This window comes from Enhydra lutris, unplaced genomic scaffold, assembly GCF_002288905.1.
Source record: "Enhydra lutris kenyoni isolate GAN:26980312 unplaced genomic scaffold, ASM228890v2 scaffoldscaffold16, whole genome shotgun sequence".
Classification (NCBI taxonomy): Eukaryota; Metazoa; Chordata; class Mammalia; order Carnivora; family Mustelidae; genus Enhydra; species Enhydra lutris.
Window position 1 is genome coordinate 1,117,823 of NW_019154100.1, and position 19,729 is coordinate 1,137,551.

Consider the following 19,729-nt stretch of genomic DNA (forward strand, 5'->3'; position numbering starts at 1 on the left):
TTGTTTGCTTCAAGGGAGACAAAATAAAACAAAAACCCAAAAGCACTCTCACTGACTTAAGCAAAAGAGAAGCATTGGTTAGTGGAAGGATTCATGCATGGAAAATGTTAGGACCTCAGTCAGGGCTGAGAAATGCAATCTAGGGTTGAGGTGACTGTCTCTTGTATTTCCAGATAGTTCATCTCTGTTTCTTATTTCAGCTTCACTGAATATTTGCTGCCTTACAAATGGGCTCTCACTGCCTCTGATAATGACTAGTCCAGCCAATGTGTGTGTGTGTGTGTGTGTGCGCGCGCGCACACACACACACACACACACACACACATGTGCACAAATGTAATGGAACGGGAGGAGAGAGAGAGATTGGGAAGGGAGGAGGGCAACAGGACCACTCAGTCTGTGGCCCACACCAGAAGCTATGGGAGGAGACACTCTGGGAGAGATTCATGGGCAGCTTCTCAGATGGGAGTCAAAAGAGGAGGTGGGGAGGACATAACTGGTAGAGAAATGATCTAATTTATACAAAAGGATTTCCTTGTATTGCACTGCTAAACTTTGATAGTTAAATCCCTGGTTCTCCCACTTGATTGGGAGCAGTTTTATGAATTTTATTTTTTTATTTATTTTTTTAAAGATTTTATTTATTTATTTGACAGAGATCACAAGTAGGCAGAGAGGCAGGCAGAGACAGAGGGGGAGGCAGGCTCCCCGCTGAGCAGAGAGCCCGGTGCGGGGCTCTATCCCAGAACCCTGAGATCACGATCTGAACCAAAGGCAGAGGCTTAACCCACTGAGCACCCAGGTGCCCCAGTTTTATGAATTTTAATTGGTTTCTCTAATTTGGGTTAAGAGAGTTGTATATGTACTCCTGTATGTGTGTTTGTGTGTGTGTGTACTAATATGTCTAGCCTATAATTCTATTCCAGATATGCACATATAGTTCTGTTTATGCAAGCATTTTATTTCTATTAACCATCTGGGAGTTATCGTCATCAAAGAGGTATTTTGTTGTCTCTCCTATGATAAGAAAGGGGAAACGTTGTCTTCTTGTCATTTGTAAACCAGTTGTTTGTGCTTACACAACTATCATTTGATTAATATTAGCAAGAAGAACCAGGTCGTGCCAGAGAGAAGAAATGGCAGTTCTCTTAGTAGAATGTGCCTACCTAGAAGCTGTGGGTTTCTAATATCTCTGACATGGTACACTACCCTGAGCCAACATCTTTAGCAGCAGACACGAGTTAGTGGCCCTCAGAAGAATGATCCCACAAAGCAGTTTTCACAGGCAAGAGGACTCTTCAGGAAAACATTACATGCATTTCCACTTAATATTATCTGAAAGCCCTAAACATCTTTCAGTCTCCAAAAACATTTGCTGCTTGTGCAAGAAGATCAAAAGTGAAAATGTCAAACTGGTAATTACCTCCCCTTGTGTGTAGTGAAAGGAATACAGGAATTCCTGAAATCATCTCATAAAAAAGATAAATATGGAGCACATTCACGGCTGATGTCCTGGTTGAAAAACAACCAAGGTGAGAACTTTCTTTGCTTCTTACAACCCATCAGTCAGCTGTTTAGCCCTACAAAAAAACCAATAATCATGTGCCTAATATGCCAGACTTTAAAACACTACAAGTTCTTGCTTATAGTTTGTGTACTGTAAGATGGTGGAAAATAGGATTTAGTAACGTGGATTTTTAGAAATATTCTGTACCAAGAATGAGGCAGTAGAGATGTAGTCTTGATTTCATCTGAGGGGATAAGCAAGACATGTCTAGTTCTTGCCTAACCATCATTCAGTGCTGTGCTTTGAGCCTCAACTTGTCCAAGGGACAAGGCTGCAGTAGACAATGTCTGAAACTCCTTCTAGTCTCATATTTGTGTCCTTTCTTGATCTGTAATATCTCAGAGAGATCATAGTCATGTCATTTAACAAAGAACAAATTTTAAAAAGAGACGCTAATCTTTGTTATAAGTTAGGTGATGGATATCCAGATTCATTATGCTAGTCTATTTTTGTGAGTGAAACTTTTCAGAGAGACAGAGACAGAGAAATATAGCTATATAGAATGATGGCAACTGGGCGCCTGGGTCGCTCAGTGGGTTAAGCGGCTCAGGTCATGATCTCAGGTCCTGGGATGGAGCCTCGAATCGGGCTCTCTGCTCAGTGGGGAGCCTGCTCCCTCCCCCGCTGCCCACCTCTCTGCCTACTTGTGATCTCTCTCTCTCTCTCTCTCTCTCTCTCTGCCAAATAAATAAATAAAATCTTAAAAAAAAAAAAAGAATGATGGCAACAAGGAAATACTGCTACTTGATTATCTCCTCCAACCTAAAAAAAAATGGTATGTTAGATTATTTTAATGAGTCACCTAAACATGAAAGGTGATAGAAACAATAGGCTGTAGTAGGAAGCAGGACTAGAGGAACTAGAAATGCTTACAAGTTCTCTTGAGCCATTTCAGTTGAAGTGCTTTATCATTTTGGTATGAATGACATATAAGATGTACTTATAGTCAAATTTAATGAATATACATTATAGAGATAAATGGTTCATGAATTCACCATCATTTTGGATTATGCATTATTGCTCTTTAAAATCATTACTTTGGAAAATTGAGATTTGATTCCAATTTGTAATTTCCTAGCGTGCTCTGACTGGGCAAAGGAGGAAGCAGTCTGGATCACGGCCAGAGCAAAATTTACAAATGTGATGAGGTTGATCCATAAAGTAGATAAAGGACACAGCATAATTTGCAATCAACTATAAAAGTTTGATCATGGGAAATACCAATGGAATAACCCAAAGTTTGAGGTGTAACAAAGTTCCTAGATATTCTTTTAAAGATTTGGGTGGCTCTGAGTCAGATGGTTAAGAGTAAGCCTTCAGCTCAGGTCATGATCTCAGGGTCCTGGGATCGAGCCCCGAGTCATCCTCTCTGCTTAGCAGGAAGTCTGCTTCTCCTTCCCCTTCTGCATGCCTCTCTGACTACTTCTGCTCTCTCTCTCTCTCTCTCTCTCTGTCAAATAAATAAATCTTTTTTTTTTTTTTTTAAGATTTATTTATTTTAGGGAGAGAGGGAGAGAGAGCATGTGCAGGGTGAAGAGAGGGAGACTCTTGAAGCAGACTCCACACTGAGGTTGGAGCCTGATGCAGGGCTTGATCCCAGGACTCCGAGATCATGACCTGAGCTGAAATCAAGAGCCAGCCACTCAGCCAGCTGAGCCACCCAGGTGCCCCAGAGCTCATGGATATTCTAAAGTCACTTTCTGCAAAGCTAGGTTTCTCCCAGAGATTAGTGCATTTATCTAAACAAATGGTTATTGAGCAATCATTCTTTTCCAGAACAGTACAAATTGTCACTTGAGGATCTTTCAGGTCTAAGACCAGATCTTTGCCATTCAAAACTGGGTAGAGCTCTTGTCCCCTTGGGCCGTCATTGGATGTTAATCTCACATAAGAGGACAAATTCCTTTCTTGAAATCAGAATAAACTACTGGTCTTCCTCTTAGTAAAAATTCTAACATCTCCAGAGGGCCCTTTGCATTCCCAAACAGACTGCAAATTCACTATCAACTAACTCAACAGCAGAGCTTGTTGAAATGTTGTTTATACTGTGTTCTCTTTCCTCACTCAGCCCTCACTCCTCAATGTACTGTATCCTGCTTCTTTCTCCAGTATCTTACATAGGTCACTCTATCCAAGTCGCCAATGATCTTTTTGTCATTCGGTCTACTTTTTATTCTTTTTCTTACCTGACTTTGAGACAACAGTTGATACTGTTGAGTACTCTCTTTTAAAACAAATGTTCTGGGGCACCTGGGTGGCTCACTAGGTTAAGCCTCTGCCTTCAACTCAGGTCATGAACCCAGGGTCCTGGGATCAAGCCCCACATCGGGCTCTCTGCTCAGCAGGGAGCCTGCTTCCTCCTTTCTCTCTGCCTGCATCTCTGCCTCCTTGTGATCTTTGTCGAATAAATAAATAAAATCTTAAAAAAAAATAAAAAACAGTGTTCTTTTCCTTAGGCTTTCATGTCACTGCCTGATCTGCTTCTCCTTCTCTGCTTCTGGGCAATTTAAATAATGTCTTCTTTGACTGCTTTGAGGGCCCCTGTTCTTCCCAAAGCATCCCTCAGGGTAGTAGACTGTCTTCTCTCTTCACTATTGTCCTATGCTGGGTGACAGGGTTACTCCTGAATTCTCAGTCATCATCTCTGATGATGCCCAGTCTCTATCTCTACCAGACCCATCTCCAGTGCTTCCGAGAATATATCCAAAACTCTACTGGATGGTTTCACATTGATGCTTTGAAGACACCTCAGATTCCTTGTGTTCAAAATGGAAAAAACTACCTCTCGCTCCCTGCACATCCCCAAGCTACTGTTCTTCCAGTATTGCTAGTCTTCAGGAATGGCACGTGCCTATTCTGGTCATTATCTTTGTACGGACATCCTATCATCTCATTCCCTGATTATTGTAATAACTTCCTAACTGGTGTGTCTATCTGGTCTTGTTACCAAGTATACTTCTCATCTCTTCTCCCAATTCAAAGTGTTTATACTGTGTTCTCTTTCCTCACTCAGCCCTCACTCCTCAACCTACCGTATCCTGCTCTGTCTCCATTATATTACATAGGTCAATCTTTCCAAGTCACCAATGATCTTTTGTCATTCGATCTACTTTTTCTTCTATAGTGCATAGCTAATCATGGCATTTCTCTGATTAAAACAAAACTGTGTCCCATTTCACTTGAGATGAAGTCATGGTACTTATGTAGCTCTAAGTGTCCACGTAATCTGGTCCCATGCCTAGCTATCCAATCTCATCTCTCATGATTCCATTTGTATTTCAAGTCCTGCCTTATTGATATTCTCTCACATCTCTCAGCACAGTATGGTTCTTCTTGTCTTTGGGTGTTAGCACATCCCTCTGATCAAGTATACATAAATATATCCTCCACCAGGAACACTCCCCTCCTACTCCTTGCCTTTTATTTGGCTCAGTTCTCTGCAACTTCCAGAAATCCTTGTATCTTTCTTCCTTCAGAGGCATCCCCTAATCCTCTACAGTAGGGAAAGTTAAGAAACCATTGCCAAGATGATAACAGTAATTATAAATATATATTATAATATATTAATTAATATAATTACTATAGTTATAACTGTTTAATTTTTTGTGTGTCTAGGGTAGAGGGAGATAGAGACTGCATACTCTCTAAGGTAGAAATTATGCTTATTTACTCATGATTGCCTTACACCTCCCCACCCCCATGCCTGATAAAGTGTTTGACACAGTTTTTCAGTTCACACTTGCTGAATGATTGAATTCAGAGGGAGAATAAAATTTGGTGTGTGTCATGTTGTCCTACAACCAGTTGAGAGAAACAGAGGGCAAACATTTCCATAGAATGCAAAAGGACACCTTGTTACCTCAATTTTTCTTGCAAATGAAAATAAATACTATACCAATTAATTTGGGAAAGACCCTATGGAGGCTTTTATGTGTTTGTGCCCTTAACACATGACTATGAATCAATAAATGACAATGGCATGGCCTTCAATAAATGTGGCAATCAATGAACAATTAGTAATGTTTTGAATGACTTTTATTTGACTAAGGGAAGGAATAGAGCTCAATAAGTGCTACTGATTTTATATTTGGCTCCACTGTATGCAGATACAATATTAAAGGTAGCTGTGATGGTGAGTATCAGACTCGGCTATTGTTGGGACAATTTCTCCTTTAGCTTAATTTATTTTAACTTATCAAAGTGTTTTGACTTTCTTGGAAGTTACTTACTTATATCAGGAAATGCATATTAGTACTTAGCCACTTCAACAAAGTTTGAGATTTAATATGATGCATGTTCTCTCTATCTCATCAAAAGATGTTAGTGACAGAAGTATAAAAAATTATTCCAAACTGATGCAGCTATCATATGTCAGTAATTAAAAGCCCAGTTTCCTGTACAAACTCTATACTCCTTATATATTCCCTACCTCAGGATTGGTAACCTCTTGTTGTAAAAACTAGAAATTTAAAATATTTGACACTTTTCTCTCCTTCAGAACCCATGTTTATTTACCTCCTGATTATCTTTCAAATCAGTCCCCTTAGATCCATTTCTGCAGTCTTTAATCTGGTTCTATCCATTATCATCCCGTGTCAGGAGACTTGTAACAACTTCCTAAGGAGCCTATCTGCACCAACATGTCCCCTGCTGGTCCATTCTCCACTCAGTAGCCAAACCAGTCTGATTATGCCCTACTTAAAATCGTCAACAGCTTCCCATCAGCCTTAAAGAAAAATGTCCCTATCTTCTCTTTTTCCCCTGACTTTAAAGGGCTACCAAACATGCTATTTAGATGTCATAATCTAATATACAGATTTCTGGCTTTTCAGTTTCCCATTCATCTTTGCACAAAAATGAATGCATCCATGGTGGACTTTTAAAGGAAAATATTGGTATTGCCCACAGATAGGGTGGTGAATTCAGACATTCATTCATTCAGACATCAGGCTTCAATATTTTATTTTTTTAAAAGATTTTATTTATGAATTTGGTAGGGGGAGAGAGAGAGCACAAGTAGGCAGAGTGGCAGGCATAGGGAGAGGGAGAAGCAGGCTCCCCACTGAGCAGAGAGCCTGATGTGGGGCTTGATCCCAGAACCCTGGAATCATGACCTGAGCCGAAGGCAGACACCCAACCTACTGACCCACCCAGGTGCCTCTCAACATTTTAATACATACATCTGAATCCTATCCTCCTGCCTGATTCTAAGACAACAAGTCATTCTTCTGAGACACATTTTTGGATAAGTTCAAGAGCTTCATGGACTTTATAATGCTCAGAGGTTCTATGATGTAGATGAATGGAGACTCCAAAAGAAAAAAATTACTTGCTTTGGGCCACATCATGAATTGGTAATGGAGTACATAATAAAAGTCAGTCATCTCACTTCCGTGGTCTTTCATTTTGTCATTTTGATTTTGGCTGGAACAGAGTATGTGCTCAAGAATTGTCCCTATAGAGGACAGAAAGTGAGGAATTGATGAATCAAAATACTACAAGGTGTGTAGTTTTATCTATGATGAAATAAACCTTGTTGTAGAGTAGTTTGTTATTTGTCTTTTCAAAAAGCAAAGTCTAGTATACACTGAGTTTAGTAAAAACAACAAAGAGAGGAGGAAGGTGAGATATGAGTGAGAGAGATCCCTCAGGAGGTCATTACACTGGAACAAATTTTGGTAAAATGTAAATGTGTTCGGTATTCAGACATTTATTTCTTCCTCAATAAATCAAGGTTTTACATTTAATGCACTCTTTTATAAATAGTATTTTTAAAAATGGCTTAGTATTTTAGAACAAGATTAGAACTATGAAGTGCAAATTAAAATGGAAACAAATTTTCACTTTTATAATAACCTAAGAAAAGATACATAATATTAGCCTTATTGAGCACATATTTCTCAAAGAACAGGTAAGTGTGGCAGGAAAAAAAAAGATTCAAAGAAAATAAAGAAAACATCTTTAAAATATGGAATAAAGGTTGTATACTTTACTAGTAGCTTGCTCAGATGCTCCAATAGGAAAGGGGATTTTTATTTTTAATCCAGTGAATTTGGAATGAGTTCCTATACTTGGCTCAGTGAATAGTAATACATAAATACTAAAGTTCTGCTGAATCACTTCCAGAAGTGATTCTAAGAAGGTATTCTTAGTATCCTTCCAAATTAAAGTGGAAGAAATTAATGTGGGTAAAATTGAAAACTTCAGATAAGGCACAACTACTATATTTTTCACTTCCTATTTTAAAGAGCTTCCTGGACAATGACAAAACCTGATCAATTACATAGGAACATTTTAATATATTGATATTTCACAATCATTTTGGTAAAAGTAAACTTAACTTTATGGGAAAATTCTTACAGATATTTTAATAGCCTCTTTTTAAAAATGATACACTAAAGATCTGAATACCCAAAAATCCCAGGGTAATAGCTTACAAGTCGCTGGTGGGGAGAAGAGTGTGAAAATAGACAACAGCCCTGCGACAGGAGAATTGCTAGAATGTGGTTGAGTACCATGTACAGTGTGGGTTTCTCGAGTTTGCCAGACTTCAAAGAGGAAATAGAATTTGATTGATAAGCAGAATTTTGGTAAGAGAAGTGAGGAAAGAGAATAGAGACAGAGAGGAGGAATATTGGGAATCAAAGCTTTGCAGACAGATCATGATAGATTTTTCTTTTTTATCCTGGAGGTGGAATGGAAGCCATTAAAGAATTTTGATGGGAGGAATGACATTTATTGAGTTCTTATTATATGCCAGGATTATGATACCATTATTTCATGCAGCACACCCCTAATCAATCTTATAATGTAGATACTGTTATCACACTCCCTTTGTAGGTGAGGAGTCTGAGGTGTTGAAAGGTGAAGAAATGAAATATGGCTCTCCAGGTCCTTGAGCCTGGTATCCAACACAGGAGTTGGATACCAGAGGTGACTCTCTTTTTAAATTAAAGATGTATTTATTTGAGAGAGAGAGCAAGGAGGGGGGTTGCAAAGGGAGAGGAGAGAGAGTCCCAAGTGGGCCCCAGCTGAGCACACAGAGCCCAGGGCTGGGATTGATCTCAAGACCCTGAGATCAAGACCTGAGTGGAAACTAGTAGTCAGCAGCTTAATTCACTGCACCACCCAGGGGTCCCCAGAGGCGGGGCTCTTAACTCTTGTGCTACAGTAATTTTAACACTGATAGAAATACCATATAGATTAGCAGGAGGAAGAGGAGCTGGAGTGAGGGAGATCCCTAAAGAGAGCACAAAAACAAAGCCAGACAACTAGAAATCCTGTCTGCAGAAAATGGGTGGAGCTTGGACCGATTGGCTGTCAGTGATAGCAAGGAAGAAGGGAAACTGGGGCAATATTCAGATTTCTGACTTGGCAACTGGGTGGAGAGTGGTCTGTTTTCTAGCACCAGGGAGTGCAGGTCGGGGAGCAGATCGAAGGAAGAGTGTCAACTGGTACAGAATGCATTTTCTCAAACCTAGGGAGATGCCTGTGGAAAAGCAGGGGGACATCAGGAGGAGGCACTGATCGAGGGCTGGAGCACGGGAGGGATATAGTGCCACAGTGAAGAGACCACTCAGAATTAGATCCAGACCCCTTACCCATGACCACAACTAATTATGTAAAATAGGTTGCAATAGGAAACTTCCGTTATTAATTCCTGCTTTCACTGTTGGCAAAAACATTTCAGGTCTTTGGGTCTCAGAATCTTTATCTGCAAAACAGGGAGATTAGAGCAGACATTTGAAAAGCACCTTTGGGGGTTCTCTTTATATTCTCTTAAAAACTATGCACTGTGTTTACTATTGTGTAGGTCCTATCAGCAGGTAATATGGAAATTTACATAATTGACCACAAGGGGGAGAACTCTAATTCTACATTAAATCATTTTCTACAGTATGAAATAGTCTCAAAGTTGGTGATAGGCTGTCTCATTTCCACTTCCTCGTGGAAGCTGGGGGAATTCTACTGCTAGAGATAGGTTTAACTGAATTGAAATGTGGTTTTGTGTCGCTAAAGTTGTGATAAAGTCACTGAATGTAAAAATCTATTTGTATTAAGTAGTAATTCTCCATGAAGGAATCCAGATGCCTCTTTAATTAAAATGAAGACAGTAAAGATTTTAAATTCACCCTGGGAGGATTTTTCCCTCCAGATAACATTATTTTAGTTAACCTTCATGAAAACTATAACCTTCCTGAAGGCCCTTGGTTACTCTGAAATGAACAGAAGAGCCTTGGCATGTCAGTCTACTTCGAAGATATCCATATCGAAATAAAAGAATTAGCATGGCACCGGCCTCACATGTTTAAATGTTACACGTTCATTGGATTTGTATGTGTTGTATGTTCCATGTTCAAACATTGAATGTTACATGTTCAGTATTAAAATACTCATTTTCTGCTTGGGTTAACGTCTGTACTCTAGCTTAATGGAAAGTTTTACTGTAAGGAAACTAACTCATTGGGTTGAGAATTACCTTATGAGTCTTCCTAAGGTTTAAGAAGTCACAGTTTTTGACTTAATCAAATTAAATTACACTTGTAAGGTCTATATATTACATTTCTGTATTTTATCAAATATACCTAAACATATACCACGTGTCTTCCCTTTTAAAGACATGATATTAGTGAGCTTTATAGGAACCTTAATAATGCAACCACTACTGAAAACATATTGCTGTTCCCCCTTAGAGACAGTGTCACATTCTTTTAATATGTTTGATGACAGCAGATACTCCTTTGAGAGTGACTGCAATATTAAAAAAAAATAACAACAGATGTTTTTATGAATGAAGACTGAATATCAAGGTCACCAATCAAGTTGGAGTATATATTATCTGGGAATCAAAAAACTAGATGTGGCCAAAATATTTAAACTCCTTTTGATTTATAAACCTTCATTCATCTGTCATAAAAGTCACAAAATGTTTTCAGCAGTAATGGTGTAACTGAAAAATAAGTACAAACCCACCCAACATGACTTCTAGGAAGGGTAACTTTCATTTGAATAAACTCATTCTCCTGTGCTCACTAAAATAGATAAATAACTATATAAGTAGTTTAATTTATTTAGAGTCTCTTTGAGCTTCTCTTCCAGTTATTTTCATAATGGACACTTCAAGAATCCTTCAAATGTAAATTAACAGTATACTATGTAAATCAGTAATATTAGCATTGAGATCTTTTCTATATCTTCCTCCAAAAGTGATTCTGATTTTTAATGTTTTTCTTTGGCTTAGTGAATTAATTTTCAATCAGTACTTTTCATATCTGAAAGTATTATAGACCAATAAAAGATGGATCATAAGCAGTGTGCTAGGTCTATGCTAGGAAGATACATACCTTTCTACTGCTACTTGTATTTCCAGTGACAAGCATGGTGCTTGGCCCCCTAGTAAATATTTACCGGTAGATATTTAGTAAATATTAGTGGCATAGATGAATGAAAACTAAATAATATGAAATTATATGCACACACACATATATATATGTATGTGTTATATATATATATAAAACTTTATATAATAAATATAATATATATAATAACTTTATATATGTGTATATAAAGTTATTCCCAATACATATATATTATTGTTCCAGATTGTTACATAATCATTCACCCAAAACACAGGAGATTAAATCCATGACAGTCATTTATCTCATTCACAGATCTGCAATTTGGACAGGGCTCAGTGGGAACACACCATCTTTGCTACTCCACACAGTGTTGGTTGTCCTGGCTTGAAATCCAGGGTTGACTGGAAGACTAAAGTCTGGAAACACCTGAAGGTTCGCCCACTCACCTGTCTTGTGGTGATCTGGGCTGTTGGCTGGGACCTCTGTTGGTGATGTCCTCTGGAAAACCATGATAGATTGCTCACAGTGTATTTTTAGGTCCCAAGAACTAGCATTGAAATGATCATATATTATGACCTAGCCTTGGGGGGTCACATGGGATCACTTCTGTTGTACTCTCTTGGTTAAAGCAATTACAAAGTTCTGCTTGATTTCAAGTGGAGGGGATTTAGAAGCCACCATGACATGTAGGAATATTAAGGCCACATTTTAAGAAGAGCATGTGGGATGCAATATATTGCCATGGCCATTTTTGGAAAATATGCTGTACTTTTAATATAGATAAATGTACAATTTTATTTGTAGACTGCACTTCTCTTCATTTGCTAACTTTAGAAAATACTCTTCCAAAACAACAAAATTTACCTTGCTAAAGGGATTCTATCTGATTCAATGACCATTTATGGTTCATTTTCTTCTTCCTGTTTCTGCTTGTTCTCTGTTCTCCTAAATATGGTCATCTGCCCTCTCCAGCCTCTCTTCACATCCACAAGCCTAGATCAAGGCTTATTTCCTCAAGTCTTTTCTCTATGGCTCCCCCCCCCACTTTGGCCTGGAAAGCATTTACTTTTACTTCCACTCATTTTGTTGTTGAACGTTTATTCTCAATGGGTGGATGCCTGTGTCTTTTTCACATTTCAGAGTAAATAGTAAATAGCACATTGCTGATGAATACGAGGTATTTAATATTTGCTAAATTGATAAAAACATTTGTAAGTTATATACTCTTTCTTAACCAGAAGAATTACTTCATGTTTAATCTAAAATTGTATCCTTTCTGTTACTAAATTTAAATGAACAGAACTTCAAGTGCAGCTAAGAGTGAAAAATGCCGTTCTGTCTCTAAATCTGTATTACAAAATTTAAAAATAGAAGCAATCTTTCCCGAAATTTGATTGTGATATGGAACTAGTGATTACAAATTATCTGCATGTAACAAATTTGAGTTGTATACTGAGATTGCTTTTTTTTTCTCCCAAAGAGACTGAAAATCAAATAATAATAATAAAAAAATGTAAAATGATACACAGTGTTTCTTCTAGGAAATCTGTTTCATGAGATATTGAAATAATTTTGGATAAATATTGCTGAAGTCATCAAGATATTAATACCATTTAATAGTTTAAACAGATTACATTATTCTAAATAATTCAAAAGGTAATTGATTCCAGGTGAAAGAAGGGAGAGAACAACTTAAAATAGGTCATGCAGAAATTGCAGGTCATTGTTTTATAGGAAGTAAATTGAAAAAAAATAAACAATCTGTATATCACATTTATGTGGGAGCATTTATAAATATTTTACAAGTGAGCAAGAATCACGTTTTCTGTGTACCCTACCGTATCCCTAACATCTGGCAAATGTCTGTCATGTGAAGGGTGCTCAAAAAATGATTTTGCATTGAAAGAATACGGTGCCTTCTGACAACATATTTTCTGGCTGTTTCAGAAAGCTACTGTGTTCTTCAGCTTTATAATAGCCTCAAAATTCTTAATTATATAGCTCGGAATATATGGGCTTTTCTCTTTTCAAAGTTTAGGTTTTGTGTTCTGAATTCTGGAATCATGTAGAGATTATTCCTTCAAGTCTTTCCTACATACTGCTAACTATAATAATGATCATACCATATCATATTTACTTTTACACATACTTGCCTCTAAACTTAGGTTGCAAGCAACTCAATGATGGTATTTTCACCCCAAATTTTATATTCTGAGAACAAAATGATTTTTCCTAAAATTTGATTCTATGTGGTGGCTGCTGATCATTTACTGTGGAAAGAATGAATGAGGGTGCCTGGGTGGCTCAGTCGGTTAGGTGTCTGCCTTCGGCTCAGGTCATGATCCCAGGGTCTGGGATGGAGCCCTGCATTGGGGCTCCCTGCTTAGAGGGGAGCCTGCTTCTCCCTCTCCTACTCCCCTGCTTGTGCGTGCACTCTCTCTCTCTGTCAAATAAATTAGTAAAATCTCTGGGGTGCCTGGGTGGCTCAGTGGGATAGGCCGCTGCCTTCGGCTCGGGTCATGATCTCAGGGTCCTGGGATCGAGCCCCGCATCGGGCTCCCTGCTCAGCAGGAAGCCTGCTATCTCTTCCTCTCTCTCTGCCTGCCTCTCTGCCTACTTGTGATCTCTCTCTGTCAAATAAGTAAATAAAATCTTTAAAAAATAAATAAATAAATTAGTAAAATCTCAAAGAATGAATGAGAATCTGAATTTGCCCTTTATTATCTACACTTTTCTTAAAAAATTAAGCCATTTCATCAAAATGATGTTAACATTTGAAAAATTATGAGCTTATTAAACCTCTCCACCTATTAAAATAACATGTTGAACTTAATATCAGAACAAACATTAATTTTCAAGTTCAGCTCAACATGCTCTGTGAAGATTAATATATTACCTTTGTGTATATTGTGGCATTCTGGTCCTTTCTTTTTTCAAGAGGTCCTAACTTTGGAAATTCCTTCCTTTTATTTAAGTAGCGTCAATTCCTTGAGAGATCAGACCCCATCCACCACATCTCTCTCAATCCTAGAAATAAGTCGGAGCAGGCCATATCACCTCGGAATCCAAAGTGACATGTATGGGTTTGTTATATGTGTTTATGAAAGTTTCTGGATCCATGAATTCTTCAGATTTGTATAAGTACTTTATTATTTGTTCTGGGATGAGCAGTTCAGGTGCAAGTTGGTGCAGATTATCTCCTGGTCCTTTAGCACCCACTTTAACCGTCTTTAAAAGGTGGAGTGCCAGTTTATGAGTCTGAGTGAGAAACTCTGTGATGACCTCTTCCACGGATTGTGTCTGTGTCACATCATCAAGATACATGACTGGAACTTTTATTACTGAAATATGCCATTGCATGAAGAGCCTGGTTGGGATATTATGGGACACAATGATAATTCTCATCCCTCGGATAAAGAATTCTGTTTCACTCTTTTGATGACTCAGATAATCTAAAAGAATTCGGTAAAGTGTACCGCTGGAGCTCTCAAGGATATGCAGAATAGAAGTAGGATATACCAGCAAAAACCCTGTCACTGTTTCTCCTAGGTGATGTTTTAAAATTGACTGAAACACTTGTTCATAGTAGTCAGCGATATCTTTTTTTTCTGTGTTTGCTGTTAGCTCGGCCACTAGAAACATCCTATGAAGAAGGAATTTCTTTAGCTGTAGCCTTTGTTTCTCCTCCTGAAGATGTAAGAAATTGCCACGTGGAATTTGTGGCATTAGAGGAGATTCCACTGGAAAAGCCCTTTTGTTGGGCTTTCTGATATGGCCTGGGAAAGTCATGATGGACCCTATTTGTTCTTCCAGATGATTCCAGGTTTTAGCCTACCACGATATTCACATTATCAGGATACCTCTTCAGTGGTGAACTGTTTTATTTCTTCTTACCAATAAAATAAAATAAAATAAAATAAAAAGTCTTATTATTTGTCAAATGTTAGCAAATAGCAAAATCCCTTCCCAGTATTATCAACAATACCATCTTTGAAATAAAAGATAATGTTAAAACCAGATGCAAATTATAGAGATTGTTTAAAATTTATAATGAAATAACATTCACATCATAGGAAAAAACTCTAATACACTGGTGATGAGGAGAAGGAAGCATGTATTCTAGAGCAAGTTAACTCTGTTTTTGTTTGCATTATTATTTTCTCCTTCAACTTATGCTAATTTCTCAGCCCCCTTTTTCTGAATCACACATGTGCTCTTATGCACATATGTGCACATGCACACAGGAATGAATCTGCTGACAGTCACGCACCCTAGTTTTGGTATCACATTAAAATGTATTTTCATATATGTAATGGTAATTACAGATTGTCCTTGATTTGTCAATTAAAAAAAAGTGATATTTTATGGTAATTTTTTTTTTTTTTTTAATTTAACTGGTCAGTTAAAAAAAAAAATCTGGGGAATTCTTACGTCCTAATTGGCTTCCTTCATCTTTACTCAGGATACTAGAAGTTAATACTGTGGCTTGTCTCATAACAGTCGATTTTTGGAGTACCTAATTTTGATTCTTTGAATTTTTTTCCTATCAACAAATGTCAGAAATGACCCTTTGCCTTCCTTTTGTTGTCATTGTGGATATCAAATAATAAATTCTGTTACTTTGCACTTACTCTTCTTACGAATCTCTTTTTCTTTTCTCCAGGTCATCTTAACCTTTCTTTTCTTCTTCAAGTGCTTCTTGCTTTTTTACCTGTCCTTGAGTTCCCATTTTGTCCTCCATCACTTTTCCAACTGCCAGTGTCTTGGGTGCTGCCAGCTGTCCTGAGTATTCTCTTCTCGTTTCCATGGTGCCTAGTGAATCAGGCTGTCTGTGGTCTTAAAGGGCCGGAGTGCACTGGCAAGTGCCATTTCTTCATTTAATGAGGATATCTTAACAGACACCTCAAACTCTTGGTAGAGGAAATGAAGGCTTCTTTTCTGGAATGGCTTCTTCTTAGCCAGGTGCCATTTTAAGTCAGACAGACCATGGACCTGGATATCTTCCTAGACATCTTTTATTTATTTATATATTTTTGTCTACAATTTATGGAAGAGGAAACCAAAGCATGCACACAATTCAAACATGCTTTCAGCAATCTCGGTATTGATTCATTAATTAAGTACTTTAAGGGGTGCCTGGGTGGCTCAGTCATTGCGTGTCTGCCTCTGGCTCAGGTCGTGGTCCCAGAGTCTGGGGATCGAGTCCTCTGTCCAGCTCCTTACTCAGCGGGGAGCCTGCTTTTCCCTCTCCCACTCCTCCTGCTTGTGTTCCCTTTCTCACTGTGTCTCTCTCTGTCAAATAAATAAAATCTTTTAAAAAAATAAATACTTTAAGAACACATGTCAGGTTCTGTGTAATGGTGACTGTTTTAAGAAAATTCTTGTGTAAGGTTTTCCTAATTTGATGTAAATTTAAGTTAGTTTTTACAATAAAAATTAATAATACCATATCTTCAAATTGCATTCATATGAGCTGTAACCACCATTTAAAAACAAGAAGAGAAAACACTCTTATTCAGTTTTTAAAAAGTAAACCTTACAAGTTAACCTTACAAACCCCACCAAGGTTTGTGTTATCCAAACTTATGATGTGGTTTTAATTATATACATTGATGAGTTATCCCAAAAAGTAGAGGCTGAGAGGTGACTTAATGATTCCTTTATTCTGTGGTACATAAAAACTGACTAATTTCTCATGGGATTCACTTCATCACTCCCTGAAATGATACGGTCCTTCCCAAGGCACACAGGAACTTGTCCCCTGCCCAGTCCAGTGGTTGTTCTCGGCCTCATTCTCCTTACTGCTTTGCAGACCATGATAGTGTTGACCACACTTTTATGGTGTTCTCTTCTCCCTTGCTTTCTATCACTCTGGATCTGCCTGAATTGCTTCCAAGTCTCTACTGAAGGCCTTGGTCAGTTCCCTCTCAAAGCTGAGGCTCTGTGCTCATTGTGCAGATTGCTCATTCTGTCTCTGTGCCCAGGTAGCTCAGTGCCATCTTCTGTGAGGGCAGGTGGCTGGTCCTTGGTGTCGATTGGCCATGGAGACCTCCCTGTTGATGCCAGCCATGGACTTGGACTCCTTCTCAATCTAAGGCTCAAGGTGGATACCATCAGTTTGTTGGTGTTGACAAAGAAGAAAAAGATTAACATTCCAGCTTATTAATTTTTCTGTACAGAAGACTTCCTGTTATAATTGTAATCCTGTTTACAACTCTTCTCCTTGGATGTACCTCTGCCCTTTTCAATTTAAAATGCCACCATTTTGGGCGCCTGGGTGGCTCAGTGGGTTAAAGCCTCTGCCTTCGGCTCAGGTCATGATCTCAGGGTCCTGGGATCGGGGCCCGCATCGGGCTCTCTGCTCGGTAGGGAGCCTGCTTCCCCCTCTCTCTCTCTCTGCCTCTCTGCCTACTTGTGATTTCTGTCTGTCAAATAAATAAATCAAAAAAAAAATCAAAAAAAAAATCTAAAATGCCACCATTTTAACTATTATTTTCTGTATATTTCCCTTTACAAATACCCCATTTGTATCTCAGTTACACATTTTTTGCTCATCTCCTAGGCCAACACCCTTGGTCTTATCTTTTCATGTTATTTGCCAACTGTATTCTGTTACTAAGTCTTTTTCCTTTGAAATGTAGCATAGGTTCTTCATTTCATTTTAGTCCTTGCTCTTTATTTGGATTATAATCAGAATCTTCTATCTTCAGTGTTTTTCCACCTCACCTATTCAGCTGAGAGCATGAAACCATAGGACCTGTGATGTGTCTGTTTCATAAGGTTTAGGAGATACTTATTTTATGAAGTCTTTCCTGTTTACTTCCCCTCCATAGAATGCTAGGGGAAGGTTCTTCTTTCCTTCCCAAGTGCACAAGATTCCTGGAACTTACTTCCAGTGCACAATGATGGATTGTAACAGAGAAAATGGGGACATGCAGCTGTAAGGTTTGGTAACCTAACAAGGGCTTTGCTCAAAGTTAGTGGAAGACTTTATAGGGCATATCCAGAAGTCTTTTTTAAATGCAAAATTAAATTAACCTTTTATACAGGGATAAGATTTTCTCCTTTATGAAACCATTCTTACCTAGAGTACAATTTTTCTACGTTTTTGCCCCTATAAAAGGGAGCTCAGCTGTGATTTTTCGCTGCATGTGCACTTTTTATTTCCCTTCTCTTTCATATATCTTGGTTTCTCCAATATAAACCTAATAGAAAAATGGCAGTCTTTCATCATTGTAATTCCCCATGTAAACTGTGCAAAATATCACTGAGTCATTTCTTTTTCAAAAGAGTGATTATCTCTCTTTTTTTTTATGATCTTTTAATTGGCATTGCCTTGAAAGATTTGAAATTATCATTTCTGTAAGTTAAAAACTGATATTGAGAATTTTTATGTTTTAAATTTTTTATTCAAGTATAATTTACACTGTTAAACTAGTTTCAGGTGTGTAACATAATGATTCAACAATTCTATACGTTTCGCAGTTTCATGCAGTCCCACTGACTACATTTAAAATCAGTAGTTTCTACCACCATAGATAATAGTTTGACCTCTATCTTCCCCACTATCTTTCCATCTTTTGATGCACGTTTTGTTGTTGGATTCTTGCTTCCACATTTTCGTTGCATTGTCACATCACATTTAAAAGCAACTTACTTTTTTTTCTTGCTTTTATCAACCAGGCTCTTAAGTCAGGAGTCAAGTTTCAAGCAGATAGGAATAGAAACAATGCAGAGTTTGGACAATTTTTTTTATTGGCTGATGTACATAATTATAATTGTGTGAGCTCCTATCAATGGACACTTGGCATTTGAGTTTTCAGATGCCCCAGTCCTGTGTTCCATTGATTACGGGCTAGTTATTTATCTTCAGGTGTCAACTCAAACAGACCTCCTCTATCAGTCCAATGGGATAAAAAGATTGGGGTTTGGTCTCCATGAGTGATCTGTTAGAGTAGATATCTAAGTTCCAACAACTGACAAGTGGCAGAACCCGAGTGGAAACCTATAATGCTAATGAGTCTTCCTCCCCATATTCTACCTATCTGCTCTTGTTATCCAACTCATCTCATGTAAGTACACAACATGTATTTGGAACTCGTGTCAAACATGCACCTTAATATTTACCATATACTTCCTGCCCTGGTTTGATTTTCTGGAGTCAAATGTTTCTAAAAAATGAACTCCCAGTGTCCTTTGTCTTTGTAAGGCAGAAAGAAAGGATTAAAAAGATTAAATAACATTAATTGATTATTTACCATGTGCCCTACACTAGATGCTTTTACACACATTAATTAAGATTCACAACAGCCCTATAAAGTCGACGAGGTTTGGGCATGATTATAGAAGGGGAAACTAAGGCACGAGGTATATAAGTGCTTTACACCGTTCATACATGCTCTCAGCAACCTTCCTACTCTGTTTACCTAGGGTAAAGAGCAGATAGATTATTCCCTCTCAGTATCCATGCCCACAGGGCCATTCTTTGCTTCTCTATGACAGGACAATTTTTCTGGAAATAGAGGCTACCTTGTGGTTTGGATAAAGGAAATTGAAAAGTCTTACCTCATACCTGTAATTCAACAAAATTGATTTACTGTCTTTATTCTCTCATTCATCTCAGGTTTATCTACACCTTTGGTGTGCCAGGTAATATCAGGGGCATTGTATAAAATACAAAATGGAAAACAGATGGTCTCTAATTTTAGGAGTTTAGGGTCCAGTGAGGGGTGTTGAGATGTCCATGAAAGACTACAGGGCAGGGGAAAACTTCATAAATATAATGTGAATGATGATCAGTGCT

At 38.0% G+C, this 19,729-nt stretch overlaps 2 protein-coding genes across 2 annotated transcripts in view; one reads left to right on the forward strand and one right to left on the reverse strand.

Annotated features, from left to right (window-relative positions):
- LOC111147382 (zinc finger protein 804B) overlaps positions 1–19,729 on the forward strand; it is a 524,142-nt gene that overhangs the window by 19,674 nt on the left and 484,739 nt on the right. The window lies entirely within an intron of this gene.
- LOC111147383 (testis expressed 47) lies at positions 13,954–15,686 on the reverse strand. Its single transcript, XM_022503387.1, has 2 exons — positions 15,558–15,686; positions 13,954–14,812 (listed from the first exon to the last, which is right to left on the reverse strand). The coding sequence occupies exon 2, from the start codon at positions 14,713–14,715 to the stop codon at positions 13,954–13,956; it is 762 nt and encodes a 253-aa protein (XP_022359095.1). The 5' UTR covers positions 14,716–14,812; positions 15,558–15,686.